At 41.2% G+C, this 25,903-nt stretch overlaps 1 protein-coding gene across 1 annotated transcript in view; it reads right to left on the reverse strand.

The window, feature by feature from the left end:
* EFCAB6 (EF-hand calcium binding domain 6) overlaps nt 1-25,903 on the reverse strand; it is a gene marked incomplete at both ends in the record, with an annotated part of 114,063 nt that overhangs the window by 10,473 nt on the left and 77,687 nt on the right. The window contains 5 exon segments of the mRNA XM_081999877.1: nt 823-1,035; nt 10,246-10,316; nt 10,319-10,433; nt 13,605-13,800; nt 16,888-17,043. Coding sequence (XP_081856003.1) covers nt 823-1,035; nt 10,246-10,316; nt 10,319-10,433; nt 13,605-13,800; nt 16,888-17,043 — 751 coding nt within the window.

The raw sequence follows: 25,903 nt of genomic DNA on the forward strand, positions 1-25,903 counted from the left end.
AATCTGAAATCTTTTAGTCAAGGTTCCCTCTGTTTTATTATTCACCTAGTCTTTGGACTAGGAAAAAAAAAAATCACATTGAACCAGCATTAGAAAAGATTAAAAAAACCCTCAAGTTCAGCAGAAGCAGAATCTTACAAAAGACTGGCCTCTCACGTTCACCTGAAATTAGCACTGGGCTAATCAGATGGTTTGTACTGCCAGATTCATGCCATGACTTCAGTCGCTCAAGTTAAATCCTAAGTTACATAAACTCTGCTAATCTGGGGGAATCTTTAACCCGGAAAAGTAGCTGAGAGGTGGCCAGGAAATGTCAAATGCTTGCCCCTTCCTTTGTCCAAGGAGTGCAGTACAAAATAGCTGCTGAGAAAAAGGAATTTGCATTAGCTTCCCATGGAAATACTTTTTATTCCATGCTGAGAAGGCTTTTTTCTCCTATCAACTGGAAGTGAATTAACTTAAATCTGAAAAAAAGAAACTTTTAAAATGGCAAAATATACAGATAAAGAGCTAGTTAAAGAGAACTACTGTGCTTTAAATTCACACCTTTCCTATTAGCAATAGCATCGCCGTGACTTTGCTTTAGAAAGCCTGCGATTATTATAGTTCACAACCATACTCAGAAATAAGGAAAAAAATAATCTCCCACAAATGTAGCAACAAATGTCCATGGAATGATAGTCTTAAAACATTTTAATTTCATCCAAATTTTTAAACTACTTGCCTATACACAACAGTATGCAAACCACATGTCTCCAGCCATAGCCAATTTACCCAGTTGTACACTTAAATTAACAAGACAAAATAATATAGTTTTCTTACTTGATCTTCAGTCAGCCACTGAAAATGCCGATTACCTATATCCCAGAACCCCCCTTTCGATACTGTCTTATCTTTTGAAGAGTCAATGTCTTTAAGCTCTCGTGCAATTGTGTTAAAGCCAGCAGTCACTACGTCTTGTATCTGCAAGAGGATGCCTCTCTCTGACAGCTCCCAAGAAGATTTAGGTGGAATGACTTTTTGCCCTTCACCAGTCTAGACAAGAAACATACACAGAGAATCTGTAATGGATCCACTGAATAAATTATAAATCGCGATGTGGCATTCAGCCAGTCAAAGAGGGAAATGTCCATGGAGAAGGCGGCCTTCGAGATCCTGCAGGCAGTAAAACCTGCTTCCAGGAATTCTGGCTTGCACCACAAAAGAGAAAAGGGGCTATGCAAGTAGTTAAAGGGAAAAAATAGACCCTCTATAAATGTGATCCAACTGGTGACAGGCCAACAAAAGCACAGGATTCCAAGACTGACCTAAACTTTTACAAAGGTCTAAAAAATTGGGTGATCTTACAAAGAGGGCTATTCTGTTAATGCAGAAAAAAGGGAAGCGAGCGCTAACTAGCCCAAATATCCCAAATGTATTCTTCTCATCTGAATAGTCTTTAGCAAGCAGTGGAAATCTCTTTGATTGAAAAGGCACTTCAGTCCTGAGATGAAAGAGAGGGCAATTATTTCCCTTTCCTTTCTAAGTTCCGGGTATATTTACGGCGACACTTTTTAATCTGGTCATCCACAGAAGGGATGCGACAGCTAAACTATGTAGTTGAAGGCTGCAAAGGTACAGGATGTGTGAAAGGACAGCAGAGGAGGGGTTGGGTACAAGTGTGTTAATGCTAGCACAAGATGTGCACAAACCCCTTCTTTCAGTGTGTTGCTTTCAAATCTAACAGCAGTGTATGGCTTCTAGAATCTGCCACTGGAGCTTATGCTAACTAAATTATGCATTCAGCAGGGTGGAAAATCCACACTTTGAGTAAACACAGTAGAAGGTTATACGGCAAGCAGAAATAAAAAGGACAAAATACAGTTGGTTGGAATAAACTGCAGAGTAAAGCACTGCTAGGCTTTGATATGGACATACCTGAGAATACCAAAAGTCTAACTGTGCTTGCAAAAGCCTGCATTTCATAAAATAAAATATCAATGAAATCTATTCAACATTTACATTCTGCCTCCAGAATTAGCAGTAAACTTCAGTTTTTAAAATAAAACCAAGTTTTACTTACAAAATTATTCTCAGGAATGGCACAATGTGGAATAACAATAATAATTTTAAAAAGCAGTACCAGAATTTTGAAGAAACTACTTATTTTCAGGAATGGAAGCAGACTTCCCACCCACCGCACTGTCTAAACTAAATATGTAAAATATCTTGAAAGCAAAGTTTTCACAAACACAATTGGCAGCCAGTTTTACTGTAGCTGCGGTAAGAGATCCTGGTAAAACCAAAAATAAATAAATCTGGTTTTGGTTCAAATACATTTCTTTACAACATATTAAATGTTACTGTCATATTTTATACCCTTATGTTTAAGCATATAAGCTTGCCATCTTCTTGCTCCATGCAATATGAAATACCAAAAAAGAAACAGATGGCTTTTGGTCCTGAGCTCCTGTTTCCTTGTCACGTCTCACATGATCATTATAACTGGATGGAAAAGAAAATACGTTTCTTACAGAACTGCAAGAAACCTGCCTCCTAATCAGAAAAGACTCTGCTATCTTCAGATGCAAATAACACTTTTCAATATTAACCATGCTTTACATAAAACATACATGCGGGACAGGATTTATGGCTGCATTATTAGTAAGAGAAGAAATACGAGAAGTGGAATCACGGATGCAGACGCAGAAGCCCGTCCGTGCTGTAGTCAGGAAATGAAGATTGCCAGGCGCGGTCCAGCGCCGGGCACACCTCCTGCCTGCCTGCCATGACTGCAACTAAAAAGCGCTGTACCGCTGCTTTTAATCATTTTAATGAATCCAAAGACTTAGGGAAAGTGTTACTGCCCTGCAACCTTTTAAAGAAACATGTTTTGTAAGCGCAAACTTTCCTAATTTATTTAATTTAAAGATTTTTTGTTTATTTCATAAGACCTAGTACACTTTGATCTTAAAATGGTTAGAGAGCCAATAAAAAAATAAATCACTTGCTTTTATTGCAAGCCACGGATTGAAAACTAGAAAATCTTTTATAGTCAGCTATTGCATTACATTCATCTGCCACATGCAGTTAGTACATTCAGTGTGTATCTACGACTATCATCTGCAGCTAAAAGAATCACCTTTAGCTGAAATAACGGAGCTGGAGCCTAAAAATCTCAAACTCCGGCTCAGGCATCCGGACATTTAAGTGCCATTTCTCCATTCGAAACTAACCTTATATACATGTGGGTACATTTCTTAGCTTTGCTGTGACTCACGTCACCTTTGGAAGGGAGCAACAGGAATGAAGCTGTCTCAGAGCTGTGCAGCGCCCTAGCAGTGCTTACAGACCATTTATAGAAGAATTTCTGTTGGACGAAAAAGGAGTTATTTCCCTTTTAGCTGATTTTCTGACATTTGCTGCCACATGCTCCACTCCTTCCATCAACCTCTGCAGGTATACCACTTCAGAATTCAGGGGCCAGGACTCCGCAGCCTGCTTCGGTTCCACTATCGCCTGGCCGCCGAGCGGCACCTGCCCTGCACCGCGGCCAAATGCCGGCTGCCACCGTAGGCTGGGAAGTCCAGGTTACCTGACTGCCCTGCTCAGTTCTTCACAGGCTTTCTCGCCCTTCCTAACAGAATTTGAGAGCGCCATGGGTGGACCACGTAAATCCACTTTCACCTCCTGCTTTCACCAAGGGAGGGGGGACATTATTATGAGGCTTTTCTTATGGGCCACCCTATGTAACTTGCTTGCTGTTCAAAGCAGGGCTATATTTTTCTTCTTTAGAAAGTTCCTTGCACAGCCTCATGTCCTTTTCTATAAATGGCATAACTATGTTGATTAGTAATAAAAGAAGGCTCTGCCACCCACACCTGCTCAGTGAAACTCCGTTCCTGCAGCTCCTTCCTGTTTCTAGAAGATTTTTCTATTAAGAGGAATTCTTAATTAGAAAGTAAATCAGTACATCAAGACAAGTTACAATTTCTCTGGTCCTTTTCCCTGCCCTGTCACAAGTCTGACCTCTCTCCCTTTCTGGGGAGGCTCAGAAACCAAAGGTCTTGGGAAACAGCTTACACAAGAAGGCCCTTGTATCTTCCCCTGAAAAAGGATGCATTTTCCTCTTTGTACATGAGAATGACCTTTGCCAGAAGTAATCATCCTTTTGACAGCTTACACAGTTTTAGAGGCTTCTGTGGATAGCCCATGGGCCCTCCTTTACCCTAACAACACGTACCTTCAAGTTGTTTTCCATAAATGCTTTTCCCTAAAGATGCGTGGAAGCAGCAGAGTTAGTTGCCTAAGCGTGGATTGGGGTGGAAATGCATTTTCTTCTCCTGTTCAGACAACCAGTAATTCACCAGCCAGCCCATCCTAGCTTTCAGAGTCTCAGCACTATAGAGAAGCTTGTCTTTTATCCCTGGGTTACAAGTAGAGCTGTATCCTCATCTGGCAGCGATCAGCTCCATTAACCTGAGTGCTGATTTATGTCTGCTGAGGATTTGATAGCTGGTGTGCAACAGGAGCTTGCAATAATAAACCCAATTATAAATAAAAGATGAAAATGCCATTGAGGGTCATTTTGTAATGTACCATTTTCCTTTTGACCAACTGCTTGCAACAGGCAGATTCAAGTTTTGAGGTCGCATTTCCAGGATACTAGTGTTTAGAATCTGTAATTACATACAATGGTTTGCCGAAAAGATTTAACACAACGAGTCAAAGGTGGTTCCACTTGCCAATCTCTGCCTTGTCTAGAAAAATGCCATATTCCTCTAAATGTAATTAAAATAACTACTGTATTAAATAACTATGAAATATTAAGCCCAGGTAGAACTGGGTAGAGAAGCATTGAGGCTTCCCTACTCCTCGGTCTCCCCAGCCGTGTCTAGACCATCAGCAGTAGGTCTGGTGGCCTAACACTGTGTTTCCTACTTTCCCTAATCCCTATTTTCTCCTTTGCCTCCTCTCTTAGTAAATATAGAGTGAAAAGCTTCCATCCCAAGGAACAATTTTCCATTTTAAAATTCCATTAGATCCTTTTCTTCATTACTCAGAAGAGAGAGGGGAAGGGAGGTACAACTTTGGCAGACTTGTCCGTGGGGAAAGATCTCAAAACAGTTGCCCTGGCACAGGGAGGGACAACACATTGTAGTCATGGGGAGGGCACTGCACAGGAGATCAGGGGCAAGGAAGGGGAATTTTCAAAACAGTTTCTCTAAGGATAAAGAGAAACTTGGAGCTAGATCATGGCATAAGGAAAGCTTTGACATTTCTCATCCTGAAGCAGATGTAATACTGGAAAGTAGACACAAACAGGGACATATCCCAGAAGGGGTATTTCCCTGGAGCACAGCTGTTCTACATGAGGACAGACAGAGATTGTGGTGCTGCTGACTGAGGGCAGGGACATAATCAGCAGGCCTGTTAATCTCTGCTGCTGGGCACAGGGTCGTAACTGATGGCAGTCAGTTGTCTGATCAAATCAATGGCCCAGAACAGGAGGGTCCAGAGGTTCAACAGAGGAGGACAGAGAGTAATGAATAAACCTGTAAAAATCCCACCCCCAAGACAGGGAAAAGCACTACCTCCTTAAAGTAAGTCCTTACGTATTCCTGGCACAATTTCACAGGTAGGTCATGGCAGCAAAATGAACTTCAGCTCCCCATGCCTGAACACAACGCACGAGGGTTGGCTTAGTAACACTGATGAATTTAGGAAGCAATGTTGTGGAAAGACTTGAGGGTGTCACTTCTTTGTTTCATGGGTTTTTTGAGCCCCAAAACTGTATGGTTACAACAGATATGCCGTAGCATTGCACTCAGTGCATTTCATCGCAGGTAAATCAGTTTTTGGGGAGTCACAGCACAGCCACCCTCCATTCATGGAGCTGGTAAGCTATGTCAGTGCTGTCCCCTCTGTTGATTTAGGAATAGTTTCCAAAATCACAAGGAAACTGGTTAGTTTGCATTTTCCAGGAAGGGGTTGTAGCAGCCACTGCGGAGAGTGATGTGATGTGAGAGCAAGAGGCTTTAGCTCTGTAGATTTTCCACCAGCAGCATGCCCAACAAAGACGGAGGCAGTAATGACATACCCCGTGCTTTTCAAATAGTGGAAACTAGTCCTGGACCCCAGTCCTGGGATCTGGAGGTAGGGTTCTCACAGTGGCAGTCTTCAAGAACAGACATGAACTTGCTATAGTGGGGGAATCCTCTCACAGGTACTGGTCCAAAAAGAAGCAGGATGCTCTCTCTGGCAGGAAGAGCATCAAGGATGAAGAAACAAGCCTGCAGTTTTGCAGACAGGTAGATCAGATGGAACTGGCTGAAAACAAAATGCACTCAGCTGGTGAAGAAGGCACTCTGCAGCATGAGACAGACTGCAGAGAAACTCAGAACAGGAAGCTAACACAAAAATGGAGAATTTAGAGTGGAAACAAAGTTCAGGACAAAACTAAATCAAATGCCTGATTTGATATTGAAATGTTCTGCAAATTTTTCTGTGAATAAGTCCTGGAAGTCAACGTCATTTCCAAATGTCATCATTTTAGGTGAAATCACGTTTTTTTAAAGAAGGCTTTGCTGAATATATGTCTACTCATTCCAGTAATTCCCTTTGTCAGCTGAAAGACACGTTGTCAGCAAACCCCTGGTTTACTCAGTTCCTGCCCTTGAACGGGCACAAGTGGTAACCTGTCCCTTCTCTCTAGCATCTCCTCAACCTGCCTTGCCCTCTTTCTCCTCACTGCTGGACTGGACAGGTGAAGGTTTACTAAGCTTGCAGCAAATCACTCAGCAGTCGCAGCTCCAGGAAGGCTAAACAACAATTTGTTTGGCCCTGATCATAATCCCTCCTTTCCCCATATATTCCTCCTTATAGGCAGCTGTGCTGATCCTGTATGGACACCTTGCTGTTCTAGATCTGACCAGCACACCCTGAACCGTCGTTTTTAGCACGTTCTTTACTTTTTCTCTTCCCACGTCTGAGATAACTCACAGTGGGGAAGGACACGTGGATGCATTCTCTTTTGGGGGAATCTGATTCCCAGCTGCAGCTTTCATCAGGCCAGACTGCATTAGCCACTTATTTTAATGCAGAATAGCTCCAACCAGGCCTTATTAATCAGAAGGCTGGCAGGCCAGCCAAGAAAAGTTCCTGATGTCTGGACTTCCAGAGTCTGGACTTTTACGAATATCCTCAGAGAGTGCACCGGTGGTTAATAGCATCCCACCTGAGACAATGTCCTCTCTGTCTCCTTCCTCAGGTCTTCTGCAGTTGGTTAGCAACATCCAAGTTAAGTGCCATAGCCATGGTTCTTTCTTACCTGAATATTAAGCTGTAATCATATTGCTTAAAATACTTTAGATTTCTTTAATTCTATTTTTGTATAGTATAGCCCTACAGCTCTACAGAGCTGTATTTCAGTGGTCATCCTGCTCATATACAGATGCCGTAATGTGTATGCTAGAGAGTTAATCAGAATATAAAGCTCATCAACATATGTCAAAGCCATCAAAAGATCCACGTGACACATAAAACATTTAGAAGTAATTTCCACAAGAGTCTTTTTCATCTCCCCTTATTCAGCTGTTTTCTAAGGAAAAAATACAACTTAAACCTGTATGGCCTTTGGGTTTGTGAATGTTTGCCTTTGTGGTTGTGGGTTTTATTTATGAGGTGCCATTTGAGACAAAAGTCATCCCAGGCTAGTTCAGTAAATTTTCCATACTTTAATGATCAAGCTGCATACTTTACTTGTTACTTTTTAATATACTTCAGTGATCAAATTGTATAGCGTAATGATCAGTTTTCTTAACGCGCCTGAATGAGTTGCATACCTCATTAATTTAGATACGCACTTTACAGGCCAAAATTGTAGCGTGTTTGGATGAAGTGAATAATTTAACAACCAGCCTTCTCTCAGAAACTGCACAGGAGCCCAGGAATATGTGTGAACCCGGGGTGGGATGAAATTGCAAAGGCATGGGAAATTTTGGGTTGAACCCAAAATGAAAATATGAGATTTGAGAGCATCTGGAAGCTGAACCAGCACTGTGAACCTGGTTTGTATTTGTTTTGTCTTTTCAAAAATGTTCCCTTGTGGATTAATTTGGGATTTTAATGATGGATTTATCCCTTCTACCCCTAACACAACACAGAAAACTGTTCAAGGTGAATGCTCAATATTAAAAAAAGCACTACAGGCTCCAGTCCTGTCATGGACCGAGTACCTCCTGAAAGAGGTGGAGGGAGCTTATTTTTTTGCTAAGTTGAGGTGGAAAGTATTTGGGGTTTTGAAGGACTAACTGTTAAAGAGACTTCATGTTAAAACAGACACTCCTGCAGAGTTTGATCCCAGGAGTGTGCAGCTTGTCAAGTTGTTAAGGAGGCTTAGCCCCTACCTGGAGGATGAGAAGACATTACAGCAAAACCTCCCCTAACAAAAGCAGCTACCTATTCTAAAGTTAACACAAAATCTTGCAGGTGGGTCAGTATTACAGCACACAAATACATTCTTAAAATAATTATTCAGATATGCTATATTTCATACAATTGGTCTTTGTACTGGTATGACTCAGTTGAAACTTACTGCATTTATATCAGCATAAAAGCAAGAAAGGGGGAAATGTGGCATTTTCTAAACTAATATAAAGTATTTCATTGTTTTACACTTGAGAACCATGTAATCTATTATATCTGTTAAGACTGCATTTTAATTTTCATAAGCTGAAAATGTAAATATTTTAAAATCCCCAACTATTTTTTAAATAACTATAATTAAATGTAGTCCTGCCACTAAGGACAAAGTAACAGTTGCACTACTATAAATATTAATGCTAAATTTACAGAGAATAAAATACATTTAAGCAACCTTATAAAATTTTGAATAAAGCTACACTTATAATAAGCACTTTGGTAGAGCTATGCCTGTTGGTAACTGCCACACACAGATAAAGTCTCTAACCCACTACAAAAGCCTATAGCACATTACAAGCCTTTGGAGCAGTTTATGGGTCCTCCTTCATTTGAAACCTGCGGTCCCTCCTCCTCCTCTTGTGAAAATCACTTGAGCCCTGCGAGTATTTGAAACCTGACAAGACTGACTCGGGGCCTGAAGAACCTGAGACAGATCTCACTGGTTTTCCAGCTTCTACTTTATGACACAAGATTTAATCACTGTGTAGCTCTATTTGTTTAGCACAACATTCTATTATCACCATGGCAATAAAGTAGTAGGCTTTTTATATGGCTTTCCATTGGGTGATGATTATTATTTTTCTCATTTTATTTGTGCTTCGAGCATATACTTTTGAAAATTAAACAGTTACTTCTTAGAACATAAGATGCAAGTTAATACCTACTTTTTTTTTTTTTTTTTTTTTCCAGGACTGCTTTTTATCTAGCTAGTAGCTAGCTTTCCCATCCTTAGCCAAGTTCAGGAAAGAACTGTAAGGTAATGTCATTTAGAATCCTGTACCCTCAGATCTACTTACACCTGCTTCCCGCAGGGTAAGGCGGGCTAAGAGGAGAGACGCTAGAGGAAAGAGATGGACTGTGAAATTTAAATAGGACAGAGACTTCTTTTACTTACACCTTTTGATAATGGTCCTTTTATTTACAAACATGATAAGGACTGCTGCACTGATAAAAGGATGGGATTATGAACGGAAGGATCTGTTCCGGCAGTCTGCACCAAGTGGACAAGTCTGAGCAAAGCCCTGTAGACACAAACCTCTGCCACAGAGAAACAGCAGCTCTGGTTTGAGTTGTTACAACATGCATATTCAAAGCATCAGAAGACTCTGTCCGTGACTGCAGTTAAGATTTTCTCTGTTCTTGACTAATCTCTGCATTTGACCTTCCTGTTACATCTACACTGCTATTATTGTTTGACACCAAGAACTTGGTGGGCTTCCCACTCCACTCATTTTTCTCTCCAGCCCCTGCCAGACATTTAGACAGTTCAGGGATCACTGGGCATATTTGGATATCCCACATCCTATGTCGCCCAGTTGGGGCAATCTGGCTGTATCCGTCCGTGGTCATGCTTTCAGCTTGCCACATGTACAGACCTAAATCTATGTGAATGCAAGACTTAACTTCTGAGAGCAATTTGTAAGGAGATAAGGGCTTCCTGGAGCTCAACAGAGGTCAACAGAAAGACATGTGAACTTGGCGTGCTTCGTTAGTTAGTCAGTCACGTCTAACACAGATCTTTTCTTTTAGAGAAATATATTATAGCCTGGTAGCTCTTCTTACCTCTATGAGGTGGCTTATGTTTTTCAGGAAAACTTTCCAGTCTACTGTGAAGTCCTCACAAATGTTAAGGTTTTGAGAAGGTGCCTGAATTGCTTTTCTGATAATTGAAAGCAGAAATGGTCAAGTACTTCGTGAAATTCCAGTGCTTTAATTACTCTAGTGTCTTCTTTATCAAATAGAGAAAATACCTGAGAAACAAGAATTCAAATTATTTAAGCAAACCTAGACATTCCAAAAGAGAATTCTTTTTTAGCAACTATTTAGCAGTTAGTTTAGAAGAACCATATGCCTCTTGCAGGTACTTTACACATGAAGAAACAAAACACATTTCTCAGAACCTTACTTAGTTTGAAGCTTTCTTTTCTTTTAAAAATGAGATGCAATTGTTGAAAGAAGCCAAAAATAGCCTGCATTTCTGTGCCACATGTAAATATAAATATGGAAATAAACCACTACCTACAATAAAAGCAAAAAGGCATTATATCAAGTATACAGAAGTCCCAGAAAAGGTAATGGTTAAGACAAGAGAGGAAACAAACAAAAATATTTGTGGGCTGCTTTAAACAATTGAAATTAAAATACTTTTAACTAAGCTCACCTGAGCATATTTAATTTGCCTTTTGTCCCATTCTGCCCCCCCAATGATTGCCTCTGGCAGGGTAAGTTTGTTTCCTGCTCTCTAAAGGACTCGATAGTCCTTCATCCTCATTAGCTTCAGCTTGTCCTGCCTTGCACAAAATACCTTGCCTATTCTTCGTGGGAGTTTTCCAAAGGTTTCCCAGGGGAAACAGATGAGGTTTAGCACAGTTGCAGCAGGAGGCATGCAAGAGAGTAGTTAAAATGAGTGGCAGAAATACCGAGGTCTAGAAAAGTTGTGGGTTGTATCCACTCTCATTCTGCCTGGATGCTGCTAACTTACTATGCAGCCTTGTTTTATTCTGCCCCTTATTTGTGATGCTGCACATATAAACCACTGACTTCATAAAGGTAAATGAATATTAGACCTTTCAAAAGTTTAGGTTAAAGTCCTATTAGTCTGCTAACACTATAGCATACTGGTGAAATACAGCAATTTTTATGTTTTACCATTAGAACTGTCCTAAATAATGGGTTTTTATGTTTTGCCTAGTGGCAAAACAAATGCTGCCACATCCAAAGGACATTGGAAAGGAATCCTTTGAACACTAAAGAGGATTCTGTAACTTCTTAATAAGAAAATTTGATCTTTGCTTATGTACTGAAAGTCTTATGGGAAAAACAAAGCATGTATGCATTATATTGAGTATGGTGAAAAAGAATGGGAAATTATTATACTGACAGAGATGACACACCTGAACTCTTAACCTATTTGTTTTGAAACTTCAGAGGTCTGTATTCAGCTGTAGAAATGTCAAGGATGCGATGTGATGACATTTTTTTTCCCTCAACTAGCTGGACTCTAGGAACTGTGCTTTCTGACCTGCCTCTTTACAACAAAATATTTGGTTATAAACAAACTTATGTCGGTAGAGTCACCCATCACAAAGGTGGCAGCAACTGTTACTCAAAAATGGCTCAGGAAAGGGAGAACTTTCTTACTTTCTCACATAAAGGAAATGAGAAAAAGTTCTGCTTTTCCATCGCATGGTAGACAGACTCTGTCTCTCTCTGGAGAAAATGCCTTGGTCCCTGAAGTTATATTAACCACCAAATGGTATCCTAAAAGACTAAATGGGTGATTTGTTCATGCCAAAAGTAATTTTCAAATCATACCTTCAGCAGACAAAACAGTGACCTTCTCCATGCCCAAGACACCCAGAGATGAGAGGACAGATACTGTCTTCTATTGAAATTTAACAAATGCTAACCTGTGCTATTGTATTAATCTATTTCTTATTTCAATAATGCAGAGCACAGGAAGGATTTTTTTTCCCCTTACTATGAAAAATGTATAGTGATTATATAAATATTTCAGTATTCTGTTCAATACTTAGTCTATCCGGCCAAAAATGGCTACGTGGCCCCAATAAGGTTACAAGCATGGCAGGAGTCTCCAGACAGCGCGAAAAGAGATTTCTGTAAAAAAAACATCATCTCCCATGGTACTACTTTTTTTTTGGGTGCTTGTACTGGTGTCATCACTAGCGATGTCTTTGTTGGAAGCCTACGTTATTTTTAACTGCAGGACAGAGTCCACAGATTGAGATTTCAGAAATGTGGCCAGGGAATTTCTACCCCCATCGTCTTCCCAGCCACATTTCCCTTCCCCTCCCCAGTGTGGGCAGCAGCTCTCCCATGGCCACGCACAACTGATCAGGCTTTTGTCAGGTCGAAGTTCCCTGACCCGGGTCATTGAGCAGGAAGACAAGTACTGGTTTTGACACAAGGCAGGGCAGGAGGACCACGTTGCTGGGGATACAGGGGTAGCGAGACCATCTTTGCAGGCAATAAGCCTGCCTTTAAAGCCATGAGCTTAAACTGGACCTGAAACTGCAGGTCCAGATAAGATGGCTCTACAGTTCTTTGTGATAGGAATGTTTCCTTCAAGGTCTTTTTGATTATTCTTTCCCATGGTTGAAAACAATCTTACTGTGGCATCAAGAATTATTTACTCTAGAGGCTGCTGCATTTCAGTAGACTCTGACACAACAGTCTAAGGCTACTTAATATACAGCATTTTTTCATTCAGAGCTTTCAAAATTCTAGAGAGAAGTGGGTTTTTTTATTGTTCTCATTTTACAGGGGAGAAAACCAGGAAACTGGCTGCTCGACAGCTAATGCACCTTGTCTGTCTCTGTCAGAATCAGAAGGGGCCAAGAGCATCGATGCAGATAGTCGCAGAGGCCCGGCTGACAGCCGCTACCATGGGCTCACATCTGATCGTGCGTCGGTATCCTCAGTTGCTACACGAGCCTTTCATCTCATGCTGATAAAACCATAACGCCTGCCTGCGGTAGCGCGTTACATGTACGTATAATAACTCTCGGCTTTAGGAAACTCAGCAGAGCGATTGGAAAGACACGTGATATTTAACACACCTGGGACATGGTTTACAGACAACTGGAGGGGGAAAGAGGGTTGAGGAAGGGAGGACGGTCCTGATCATTTGCTATTCGCTTTTTCCTTTCCAATTCTTATCTTCACAAAAGCTCTAGGCTTGATTTGATAAGCTTGTTTTGTGGAGTTACCAGAATACAATTAATTAAAGAGTCTGCAGTTGTTAGAAGATGCTATTTTGTTAGAAGATGCTATTTCTACACAGGCCAAAGTTGTTGGTAGCACTCAATTAATAGCAGAAAAGTTTTGAAGCCTTCGAGGTATTCCCCAGCCAGGCAGAAAAAAAATAGAGATTAAATAAGATGCAGTGACATGAAACTTACCTTGTACAACAAATCATAAGATGATGCAACTATTTCTTTTATCTTAATTAGGGTCTGTTCTAAGCTGAGTGCTGCAAAGCTTGCAGGTGGTGCAGCCTGCTTTTGTCTCTGTTGGTATTTAGATGCTCTGCCATCATCAATTGCTCTCAGGAAATCAAAAGAAGAGAGCTTGCTGTCATGAATGCTGATTCCTAAGCTACGGGAAAAACACAGACTGAGATATCAATGATTTTAAATAATTATCTCACTGTTGTCTGTGCTGATTAATTATTATGATGTATTATTTGTACCACAGCAGCACTTCAGGATATGCTTCTGCTGTCAGTGTATAAATCCTGTTAGTTCCAGCCCAAGCTCCTTCTCAGGTCTAAGCCACCAATCCGATCAATTAGACACAACCACACACTCAGATGCAGATCCAGACCAATCTTGAGATGCTCAAGAGGAGACCTGCTTTAGCCTGGGCCCAGGTGCACAACCTTCCAGTCCATCAGCATTAATTTTGTGCTTTTTAAGCACAACCTACTGCTGAGCTTACCATCCCCACTGTGGCTGGAGGACATGTTGGCTCCCAACCTTGCCCTTGAATCTCCTTTTCATGTCACAGTGTAAGCACAGTCTAATAGACCCTGTTGAGAAGGAGATGCTCCTTGTGCTAAGCGCTGGTACTTCCCGTGGACTTTCTGCAAAATACCTTTGACTTGCAGATGTTGAAGTGCTGCTTAAGCCTCACAATATGTCGTGATCATTACAATGCTGGGAGGAAGAAGCAGAACCGCATGCAGCCTGGTAAGCTGTCACCAGACACAAGCTAGGACATCCAGTACCGCTCTGTGATACATTTCATGATAGTACCAGCACAGGTCTGTACTCAGGATTTCTCTACCACATGGGAGGAAACCAAACCTGGTTCCATACAACACTTCAACTTACATTTGTGGTAGAAGGGCTTACCTTCCCTCTCCGCCTGTACTTCACTCTGCGTGGTTTGGCAGGCCACTAGAGAGCCATTTTACAGGTTCTTGGCACTTGGCAGGACTCAACCTCACTGTGTCTCAGGCACTGGCCCTCCCTCCTTTGGTGTGTCCACAGAGCTGCACAGAGGGCTGGCACATTTTGGCCCAGCAGCTGCTGCTGCTGACTGGTGGCACGCTATGTCCAGTGAGGGCTTCTCTTCTGATTACTTGTGGTCAGGCTGTACCTGGGAGTCCAGCCCGCGGGCTCTGCAGACTGTACTCGCAACTTGCCGAATTTCTGTCTGTCAGCTGAAACATCTGTTGGATCACGGACACTGGGGAATTTCATGTTCTGTCACATTGGAAATTCAGTGGATTACAGAGCTGACTACAGATAGCTCCAGGTAACAACAGTGAATATATTTTTGCATCAAGTATCAGCATGGGGAAAAATGAGCTCTTGCATATGATTTAGGGATTTTTTTTTTTTTTTTGCAGAGGACTTTGTTACCAAATTAAATTAATTTTTATTCAAAGATGTTTTACCATAAAAAGACTGGAATCAATGAAAGCTTCACATATGCAGAAAATATATGAAAATAAATGTTATTTAGCATGAAAGATTAAAATGAGATTAATACCACTAATTATTACATGGAAAGCTACTTTCCTCCAATGTCCTGTGACTTGTGACTGCTTAATGAAAAAGCACCTGGTATGTTTTAAACAAGGACTTCAAACCTGTCTAATGAGCCCATAGAGTTCATCACCACAAAGGATACAACAGCAGGGGCTTGCTCTGCTCTCGCTTACCCAGTAACAGTCAGTATATGGCATTTCCTACCGTTGAAAGACTATCAGAGAGTCTCCAGACTACAGGATACATTAGGTGTTTTTGATGCAGATACATTGGCTCCCATGGAATTATTCCAGGTTGACCTTAGAGTTACCATCTATGGAGAGGTTTCTAATAGACTTTAATGATTTTATAGCCAATTATCAGAACTACAGATTCTTTATACACATGTATTAGGGAGACAATTCTTATACTGCAGGGGAAAGGCTGGACTTTTTTAGTCTTGCATTCAGTTTTTTTGTTAGAATTACAGTCAAGGTAAGTCCTAGAAGCCAAAATTTGACAGAGGAGATGGCCCCACTACACAACCCTGATTTTCTTGTTTAAAACTGAATTACTGTAACGTACTTTTATCATCTGTTTCCACAGTAAATCACGGGGGACCAATGCCTCAGCTACCAATCACCAGAATATCCAGTTACAAGAATGTCTAATTAATGGGGAAAGGCAGTAAAACAAAGAGGAAGCTTTATAAAACAGGCTGGAAAAGAAATTAACTATAGACCCCATATCTGCTAGTAAGAAAAAAATTATTCAAGAGCCCTGATTTTGCATCTTGCAGCTGCACAGCACTCCCACATACTACCCGTGTCAAGCTGGCTCCAATATTGGAGACAGCGTGTGGAAAAGGAAATAATCAACACCATTTCACTGGAGAAATAAATTGCCAAGTGGGCATTAAAATTTTAGTAATAAAACTAAATGCATATGCTAATCTAGTCTGTATTATTTAGAAAAGACTATTTTGGATCAAGAAAGGAATAATCTGCACAAAATTACAATGAATGGAGGTGTTTATCATCAAGAGGTCTTTGAGAAAGAAACAAGCAGCAGATTCCTATTAAGGTTTCAATTCATAAAAAGTTGATCACCCAATTAAAGGTGAACTGTGAAAAGACTTTGTTAATTTTATTTCAAAAAAGGGTCTGGTCTGGCAGGCTCTAGAGAACAAAACCCAGTGCTGCCAGGCATATGACCTTTGGGGGACTGTTTGGTGCAGAAAACCGCGGTACCTAATGTTGGAGCAGGTCCTTTGTGTTCTTCAGCCTCTACAAAAGAGATTTTTCTTCTTACTCGTATTAAGAGAGAGGATTAAAAGCATGGTTTTGCATAGAATCAGCATTGGATCATTTGAAAAATATTGCTATTTTATAACCTGATTTAGTTCTATTTCTATTTTGAAGTTTCACATACTTGCTCTATTAAATTGAAATAAATAAACAAAACAAACTAGAAAACAAATACACATACTCAAAGCATATTTTTTTTAGGTAAGAAACAATTTCACTTTCATTACCTACAGAATCAATACATTACCTAAAAAGATTTTTCACTCATATGCAGTTTTAAGCATGTGGGTTCTATCTCCATTGGTTTTAACAGAGCTGCTTATGTGCTTAACACAAGGTACAAACTTAGACTTTGCTGTGTGTGAGCAGAGAGATGCTTAGGAGATGATAATCATACAAACCTGTTTAGAAGACTGTTGAACTGATCATGATCAAGGTAATAGTTGAATTCTTCTAGTATCCTGTGCAGGTCACATACTGTTACATAGCCATCTCTATTTTTATCCACTTTATGAAAGGCCTTATTGAAATCTTGGAAGTAATCCCTAAATTTATCCCTGAAAGAGAGCAGATGTTTATTTTAGCTCCTTTGTTAAATCAGATAAAAAGGATACAAACAAATATACAAAATAGGGTGGGGGGTGGCAGAGAAAGATTTTGAGCTTATTTGTGTGTGGTAAGTTCATATAATTTATTCAAAGACTGCCAAATTGTTCACAGATAAACCTCAAACCCAACATCCCCCCCCTTTATTTCACATATGGAGTTGCATGGCTCACGCCGCCCATTGTAAACAAATGATCCTTGGGTGATTAACTGGCCCCTCTCCCGGTTCAGAACTGCAGCTACAAAACATCGTTTTCTCTTTTGCAGCCTGTACTGATCAGAGTTGCAAAATATTTAGTACAGCTGTTAAAATGATAAGGGTTTGCCAGCGTACTTTCTGCAATTCGAGGCTCCTGAAACTTTGACATTGTAAGAACTATTTCAACAAAAAGAGTTAGACCTGAGCAAAACCCGGAGCAGCGCAGGACCTTATCCATGCCCATGGGAAGAAGAGCACAACTTTTGCTCATTCACGTGGACTTTGGGTCAGCACCTTAAAAACTCTCAAATATATTTATAATTTCTTACACATGATTAAATCCAGGCCTGAAAATCTTGTCCCTTCCTCCCACTTTATTTCATCACTTATATTTCACTGATATCGGGGACCTTTTGAACCAAACTTTGGAAAACCAAACCCAAAGCTTCTCCACATTTTAGCTCGAGAGCAGAAGGCAGGTACAGACATCTCTACTTACTGCATGTTTTCAACCAGCAAAGTCACTTAAGATTAATGTAAGTTAAACTAGTTGTGAATTACGTCCTGAAGCGGACTACCAAACATACATAGATTACCTATGCATATTCGGCACTTAGAAGACGCTATCCTTATGGCAAAACCGACAACTCTGGATCTGGGTTAATACCTACAGCCGCACTCCATATGCTTTGAGGTTGCTCTTTCGGACAGCCCTAGGGTACAGAACGTGGAAGCTGGGTTCTTTCGAGAGTCAGGATGTGCGGAACAGCAGCCTTATTACAGTGATGACACGGTTCAACAGTGTAACCCACATAATCAAGCGTGATTCATTGCCTCAGCCTCTCACCAAGCCTGTCTGTGGATCTAACAGCTCAGGCCAGCTCACTCCGCTCCTTCATAAGCACCGTCAATCAGCCAGCACCCGAGCCACACATTTTCTCCTTCATATGAACACCGTGCAATCAGTTGTTATAAGGCTAACATGGGACATGCTGAATCTCATATGCTTTTTAGCAATACTCAGTAAGTCTTTTCAGAGCTCTGCAGACTCTCACGGATCTCCTCAGAGGCGTCTGGCCTCAGCTGCAGTTACTGGGGCTGCCTTCCCTCTCACGACCTTGCGGAATCCTTGGTTTTCCATTTGTTTTCAAGAAGCTCTAAGTCCAGTCTTTACAAGAACAATACTTAGCACTTCATATGAACAAAGAGTAACTTTCCCACAGCCCACAGGGTCCAGGAAAACACCACTGTGTATGCAAACAGCATGACCTACCATAAAAAAAAAATCTGTATTATGATGTGACTTAGGTGGGTTGTTAGCAATTTATTATAAGCTTCAGGCACGTTGTATCTTCTGCTGTTATATGGACTAAATTGAGAGTAGTGGGACTCTGCTTAACCAAGTTTCAGCTGGCAAGAAACCATTTTTCAATTATATTCCTCTCAAGTTCAGTGGAAGTATGGATCACTTCTTAGCTTCACAGCTTGCTTGAACCGTGTTTTAACAGTTTTAACTCAGCTCACCAATGTACTCAGGATAATTGGATATCCTTCATTCCTTACAAATCATTTCAGGTCTGAGCTGCTAAGAAGGGCACCATTGCTAGACAAAATTTCTGGGACCCAAAAAAGTAGAGCATTAATGTATGCCATAACATGTTCTGATGTTAAATTCAATCGAAATGCAATTTCAGGTTAATGCTGAAGTCAGATACTTACAACAGGTTCTGAGGTATCAACATATGGTCTTGTCTTTCACATTTTTCAGCAGCTTTGTGAGTGTCCTGTGCTCTGCGAGGCACGTCAAGTCATAACACATTGACACCACTATGCTGTTAGCTCTGAAGTGTGTGCCACTAAACACAGAAAACTCTGATCCAAATTGGTCATATGGTCATATGACCTCACTACCCAACAGGTGGTAACCTTCATGACTTCCTGCATTGTGTCATCTTCTGTACAGCCTTATCAAACTTAGCCCACTTTCTTCTGAAATAGGATAATACTTTTTTGTTTTTTAATTGTATTTCCAGGTGTTGTGTCATTCTCTGTGGTTTTTTGAAGAGCAGACTCCTCGAATGCTCTTGAAAGTATGTCTTTGATCAGTAATTATTTTTCCAACTTAAACCGTATTGTCAAATTGAATGGTTTTACCTAAAAAAACCCAACACTAAAAGTCACACTATTTTTATGTTCTGGAAGCTGGTGTTTCTTTTGCCTGCAAAGTGGTTTGTCTCAGCTCTGGACATAACCATTCAATAAACAAAAATGTGACATTTCTTACAATCAGAGAGCAGAGAGCAGGTGCTCTGCTCTCTCAGTCTGTGTCTTGAATCGTGGTGTTGACAAGTGCCCTAGAAACACAGGCCACACATTTTCTTGATTATTTTCTCAATAATACTGCCTGTAAGCCATCTTTTGAAGACTCTGTCTGTCTTCTGGTGCCAATATACGTAAGGCCAGGAGCTGTCTTTAATTTGGAAGTGTTCCAGTTTTAAAAGTTGTCTTAATGCCTTTAATTTGGGAATTTTTTCCCAGATTTACGGCCAAATTATGTCCATTTTGTGTAGTAACTCAAAAGGTACTTTCACAGATTGCCTGTGCTATATGAATTCTCATGTAACATTCACATGCTAACAGACCTGTGGACACCCTCGTTATCTTTGTGGATGGCATATTTGTAATGACTCTGTTTTATCTTGCGTTCAGTTAATATTTTGTGTTATTTCTCTGCCCTTACATTTGCATTTCTGTCTAATCCTACTTCTCAGGCCCTCTTGGATACTTTTGTCAGACTCCCTACTCTTTTTTTCCCTACCCAACACCTTCAATATCTAATGAAGTAGCCACAGTTGCTTCAAGTAAATGGCTTTTCCTACAAGCTCCTGTGAAAACTCAAGAATGAACTTTAAGCCTAAAGGAAGTCTTTGAAAGCAGAATTTCCTGTATGGTGGCCAAAACATGCAGAGTGTCAAACTCCTGTCAAGCAAGGAAGATTGCTTGAGTCCAGCAGAAGAATCTGAACTTGTAATTTGTGTGAAAATGTGTCAATGTTTTTAAAAACATATGCAGTCCTTCTACCTGAAAGTATCTTGTATAGGACAGTGTCTGTCCTGAAACATATACTTAGCTCCATGGGATGTAAGGACAATCTCAGTGACTTGCCCTTTGATCTTCCTGTTGCTAACTGGCTCTTCTATTTTTAAACTTCCCACCATTACTCCTACGTAATCCAGCTCCTTTACGAGCATCTCTCTCATGATCAGAGGAATGTTCCTAACAGCACACGTTGCTGTGAAAACACAGCTTTATATTCTGGGTCTAATTTATCTCTAACACGAAATATTTCTGGGTACTGACGTCCTGTGTTTATGCTTCCTTCATCAGACTCACTGCTTTAACAAAGCCCAGGGCTAGGCATATTTTAGAACAAATATTAGCTCTTTCTGCCTATAAACTTAAAGCCTATAAACTTAAACTATTGCTTTTATCTTCACTTTTCAATTGAAGTTCATACAATCCTTTAGTAGGAATTAGATTCTCGGTAGACACCCCCAGTTTCAATAGTCTTTCTTCATATGTAGATACCTGAGCCAAAATTCTACAGTGTGCTTGGAGGTAACATTGACTGAGCACCAGCTTGAACTTAGAGGTGCTTATATTCTTTGCAGCCACCTTCTGCAGCTTTTGCACAGAATTTCTATGTGGTATTTTGGTGTATTGCTGGTTTGTGCACCATCACATAGGTCTGGGGGTATGGAGGGTATTCTCTTTTGTTTCTGCTTTTACAGTTGCAAGGTCTTGCTGTGGAATTTCTGAATTCCTTAATATAATGTGAATCTGTGAATTTTCATATATTTCACTTTTGCTGCTTCTTGCAGATAACTCTGAAGAATTTCTTCAAAACTGTCTTCTCGTTTCCTTTCCTGATAGACACTGTGTCTTGCTTCCCTTCTGATATTTTCATGCTGTCCCTTATGACTGTCCTAGATTGACTAAACAAATTTTTCTATCTTTTTTTTTTCTTTAGATCCTACTTTCCTGGGATCTTTTCTGTATATTTGGATCTTTGATTCCAATCACTATCTGATCCCTTAAAATGGAATCTCTCAAAACATCATAGCTACTTGACTGATCGTTATTTTAAGATCAGCCAAAAATTCTTCAAGAGATTCCTTCTTCTGCATTCTCATATGAAACCCATGTCTTTCAAAAGTTCAAGCTTCCTTGGGAGTGCAATATTCCTTCAACTTACTTTCTGTAGCTGCATGGCTTGCCCTCTCACCCTGGCTTTGTTTCATGCCATTAAACACTTTGATAGCTCCTACTCCTGTAATATTCCAGAAAATAGTTGTTAGCTTCCTTATGATTAACCTAGCCACTGTATATAGGTTTCAAAGCATGATGTGAATCTTTTCAAGGAAACTGCAATATTGCCAGTGTGTTTTAGAGTATCTAAAAGCCCCTAAAAAGCTATCACTTTTTCTCCTACTTTCAAATCTCATTTTTCTTGTTAATTCCTTCCTCTTTTTCACATTCTGCTCCTGTTACCATGCGGTACTTGGTTTACACTCAAAACAAGACTTGTACTGGAAAGAGCGTAGAAGTATGCTGCAGAGGGTGCATATCAGTCGGAGTGCACTTGCATTGCACTCAAGCTGGCTTTACTGTCTTGAATCTCCATGTATCTAATTACTGACTAACCAGCTCAGACTCCTTCAACCTCCTCTTAGATATGAGACCCTAGAGATCCAACATCTGCTAATTACATCTTTGGGTTTTAACTTTTATTACGTTCAGAAGCCTACAGACTTTCCAGCCGAGACACAAATCCAAAATCTCCTGACAGAGGGTTGGCTTTTTTTGAGTTACTGTAATATGCCACAGCTTAAAACCCACAGCTTTACAGTGATCGCAGGTGGGCAATCGGTGGTGGAGGAGGATGAGTGCTGGGGCCTAGCAAGAGACCAGGAGAGTCAGACATAGGAAGCAGGATACAGCAGCCTAAAAGCCAAAAAACAGCTGGCCACCCGAACGGCAGTTTGTGATTTCACTGAAAGGTTGATCTCTCCAGCCCCGCTGGAAGACTATTCAGCACCACTTTTTCCATCTTGCAAGGGTGTGCTTTGAAGGTGTGATATGGCCCACATTGTACCCCCATTCCAGAAAAATTCTGGAACCTTTTTCAATGGTATGTTACTTGCAGTGCCACTCTTCGTCACCACTATTATCTTCCACTTAAATCTTCCTAACGGAAGTAAAATCAAAACAGTTTTTGAGGGTCATATTTTTGGAAAATTGAGGCATTCGACATTTTTGGACTGATAAAAGATTTCCAAGCATTAATTATTCCACTCACAGCAGTAAATATGTACATGGAGAAAATGAGGATTAAAACCATAGATCAAGCTGCATTGCCAAAAAATAATGCTTTCTTGCATTTGTATTTTCTTGTTTTGTATTTTTCCTGAAGAGCTGGAGAGCCACCATTCAACGTCTGTTTCTAATTTCGGCAATTTGTTCCTGTGAGTTACAACAAAAGCAAAAGGCGGGGGGGGGGGTGGAAAAAGTGCACAGCAGCATGTTTTGAATTGTAAGATGTCCGGAGCTTTTGTCTGCCTTGCAGTGTGTAATCACAGGGCACTGAAGCTGCTCCAAAGCTGTTAGGGCGAGGTTCACAGCCCCAGGCAGCCAGAGGGAAGGACACGTGCTGGATGCAGCCACTGAGCAAATAGGAATGAGAGGGCCTAAGCAAGGTCACAGGAGAGGGAGCGGGCGCTGCTGAAGTGGGTCCGATAACCAGCAAATTCACCCCTCAGGCATATACCTCCTTCCAGTCCAGATTTGACAGGTGACAGGAATCGGTTTTCCAACTCATTGGGAATGAAGTGGGGGCCAAGACCCACACGGATCACCAGGGTGAGGTTTTGCAGCCAGCGCCTCTGTTTTCCTGAGCGAGAGCAGATCTCCTCATGCCCACCTTTATGGTAGGAGGGCAGGGTGCCCACCTCCGCTTCCCGGACCTCAGATACCCTCTGTGGTCCTGCAGCGGGAGGCCAACACTCGGCTGGATTGCCACCTTCACCGCCACCACGCGGGTGGATTTCATCTGTCGGACAACGACTCCAGCCTAAGAGTCACTTACAGCTTTCCAGAGCCTTACGTGAAATCTGAGGAGCTCAGAGGCCTGGATGCAACTCCTCTTGCACTTACTTCCAGCTTTCCAAGAGAGAAAACCAGACGGAAACTGCTACCACTGGGCTGCAGGAGGTAGGTGAGGAAGTGTGGGAGACGAGAAGAGCTCATTCAGTGGAACGGAAAGGTGGCAATAATCGATAACAAGACATACTTTCGCAGACCATGAGCGATTAAGCTGTGAACTTAGTCCCAAAGGAAGCTGTAGATGCCAGAAATGTCAAAAGATTAAGAATAGAACTGGATATCTTACATATATAAATCAAGAAAAGCCAGGATCTAACAAATAATTAGAACATAATTTTTGAAAGGGATATGAAAGTCTCATCCGCAGGCTTAAACCAAACTCCATCATTGCCCAGGATGAGATAGCCCCAGTGCAAGGGGCAGAATATTCCACGTCCATCTATTAGAAGGCTGCCCACCTCAACCAGAAACATCTGGTTTCAGACCTAGCAGGTAGCTCAGTCCAGTTATACTTGACGCAATCTGCCCATTTCTGTTTTCCTCCAAGTTACGGCTGAGCAATCGCTATGCACTCATATGTATGTATTTGTGTGTCTAGTTGCCATATACATGGTTCTATACATAGTTGTTGTTATGGTAGGTTCTCAAAAGTAAATAATTCTAAGTGATGTGGACCTGCCAGCATGTCACATCATGACTATTTTATTTTTACCCGGCATGTCTTCCCCATTGATTTAATTACTCTCCAGCTGCTTCAGGATGAGTATTTGCATCTTTGAGCCACACTGCGTAATTTCTGCTTGCAGCACAGCATCTTCCCTACTTGCAGAGCTGCTTCTTATTTATAGCATTGGAGGCAGGACTGCCTTGCACTTGGCATTGCGCTTAACAGGAAAGAAATAGAAGGTTCCTGACCAAAAGTGCTCTTCATCCAAGTGTAAGATTAGAGACAACGGGCTGATACAATAAATGGAGCGGAAGAGCCCGGTATGAGACAGTTAGGGCCTAAGTTTCACATCAGACAGTTACAAATACAGTAATAAGCAATGCCTACAACACAGCAGCTGCCTAACCATCTCTGTTGTATATTATGCAATTTTTTTTACAGGTGGAACGCTCGTTGATACCTGTGGGTGTCATAAGTGCGGTTTATGCCAGAAAGCTGCAATGCAGGTGGGAGAGTTGTGATGCTGAAAAGAAAGGAGAGTTTTGGCCTTGATTCCTTCAACCTATTTGGGATACTGAAAAGCAGAATTTAAAAAAGCAGGGTAAAAAGGCAAAAGCCTTAGCTTACAGCCTTCTCTCCGTGTTTTGTGGAGTTTTTTTGCTCTAATGATTTCCCAAGCTGCCTCTTTATCTGCAAGACAAGGCTGCTCTTCTTTGTTTATGAGTGTATCACCTTTACCAACAATGTCATGGGGAATTATCATTCTTATCAATAATAATTTATTAGTTCCTACCACTTCCAGACACTTTCCAAGCACAAAAGAAAGCAAATCTGTGCTCTTGGGGGTATATTTTCACATGTTTTTTGCTCCTGAGGTTTTATATTCCTAAATAAATAAACAACAGTTCAGGAGAAGAGTGAAAGCACAAACAGAAAACATGATAAGCGTCCAGGTGATGTCTATCCATAACCTGGGAATATAAAGTTTTAACAGCACTGTACTGGGGTAGAGGATTCTCCTGCTGCCTCAGTCTGCTGGCAGGTGCCGGAATTCTACAGCAGCAGCAGGCTAACCACTGCTGACTCACTAGGGCAAGCATGGATCATTAGACCCACTCTGGGTAGGATATCATTTTGTCATTTTTTTGCCAAACGCTCTTCTCAGGAGCAGTGACCTATTAACTCTGTGAGTGTTGATTTTGTTTGAGGCAGAGACTCCTCTTCCGTGGAGACAAGATTCTTATTTCTACCATATGGAGCCAGAGCCCATCCTTGTCAAGGCTGTTTTTTGCTGCATCCACAAAGCCATCTACTAACAATTTAACTAGCTGATAGAGGGATGTGAAACCAGCTGTGATGGCTACTTGTGGCCCTCACCCAAGGGGCAGGGGAGGATATGGGACCACAGTGACCTACCTGCCCAACCATTCCAACTGCAAGAAAAGCCCCTATTGAGCGTAATCAGGTAGGTCTAAGTCTACGTCGCCTGAAGCAGTCTGAGAAGAAGAGACCTGCAGGGTGACACAACTGCACTTGCTCTTCCCCATCAATCTGAGTTGAAAGCGGTGTTAGGACTGGAACCACAAGCTGAGACTACACCAATGAAGAGGCCAGGGAGTGCTCTGGGCACAGACCCCAGGTCCCTGTCAGTGAACCTTCCTTAGCTGCTGAAAGGTAGCAGCTGTCTGCAAACGGCATATTAGGAATAGTCCTTGAAGCATTCTTGCTCCCAAACAGTGTTGGGAGTAATCAGGGAAAACATTAGCTGGCACAGGCCAATGCA

The sequence above is a fragment of the Phaethon aethereus genome, assembly GCF_964289735.1.
Source record: "Phaethon aethereus genome assembly, chromosome: 1".
Lineage (NCBI taxonomy): Eukaryota > Metazoa > Chordata > Aves > Phaethontiformes > Phaethontidae > Phaethon > Phaethon aethereus.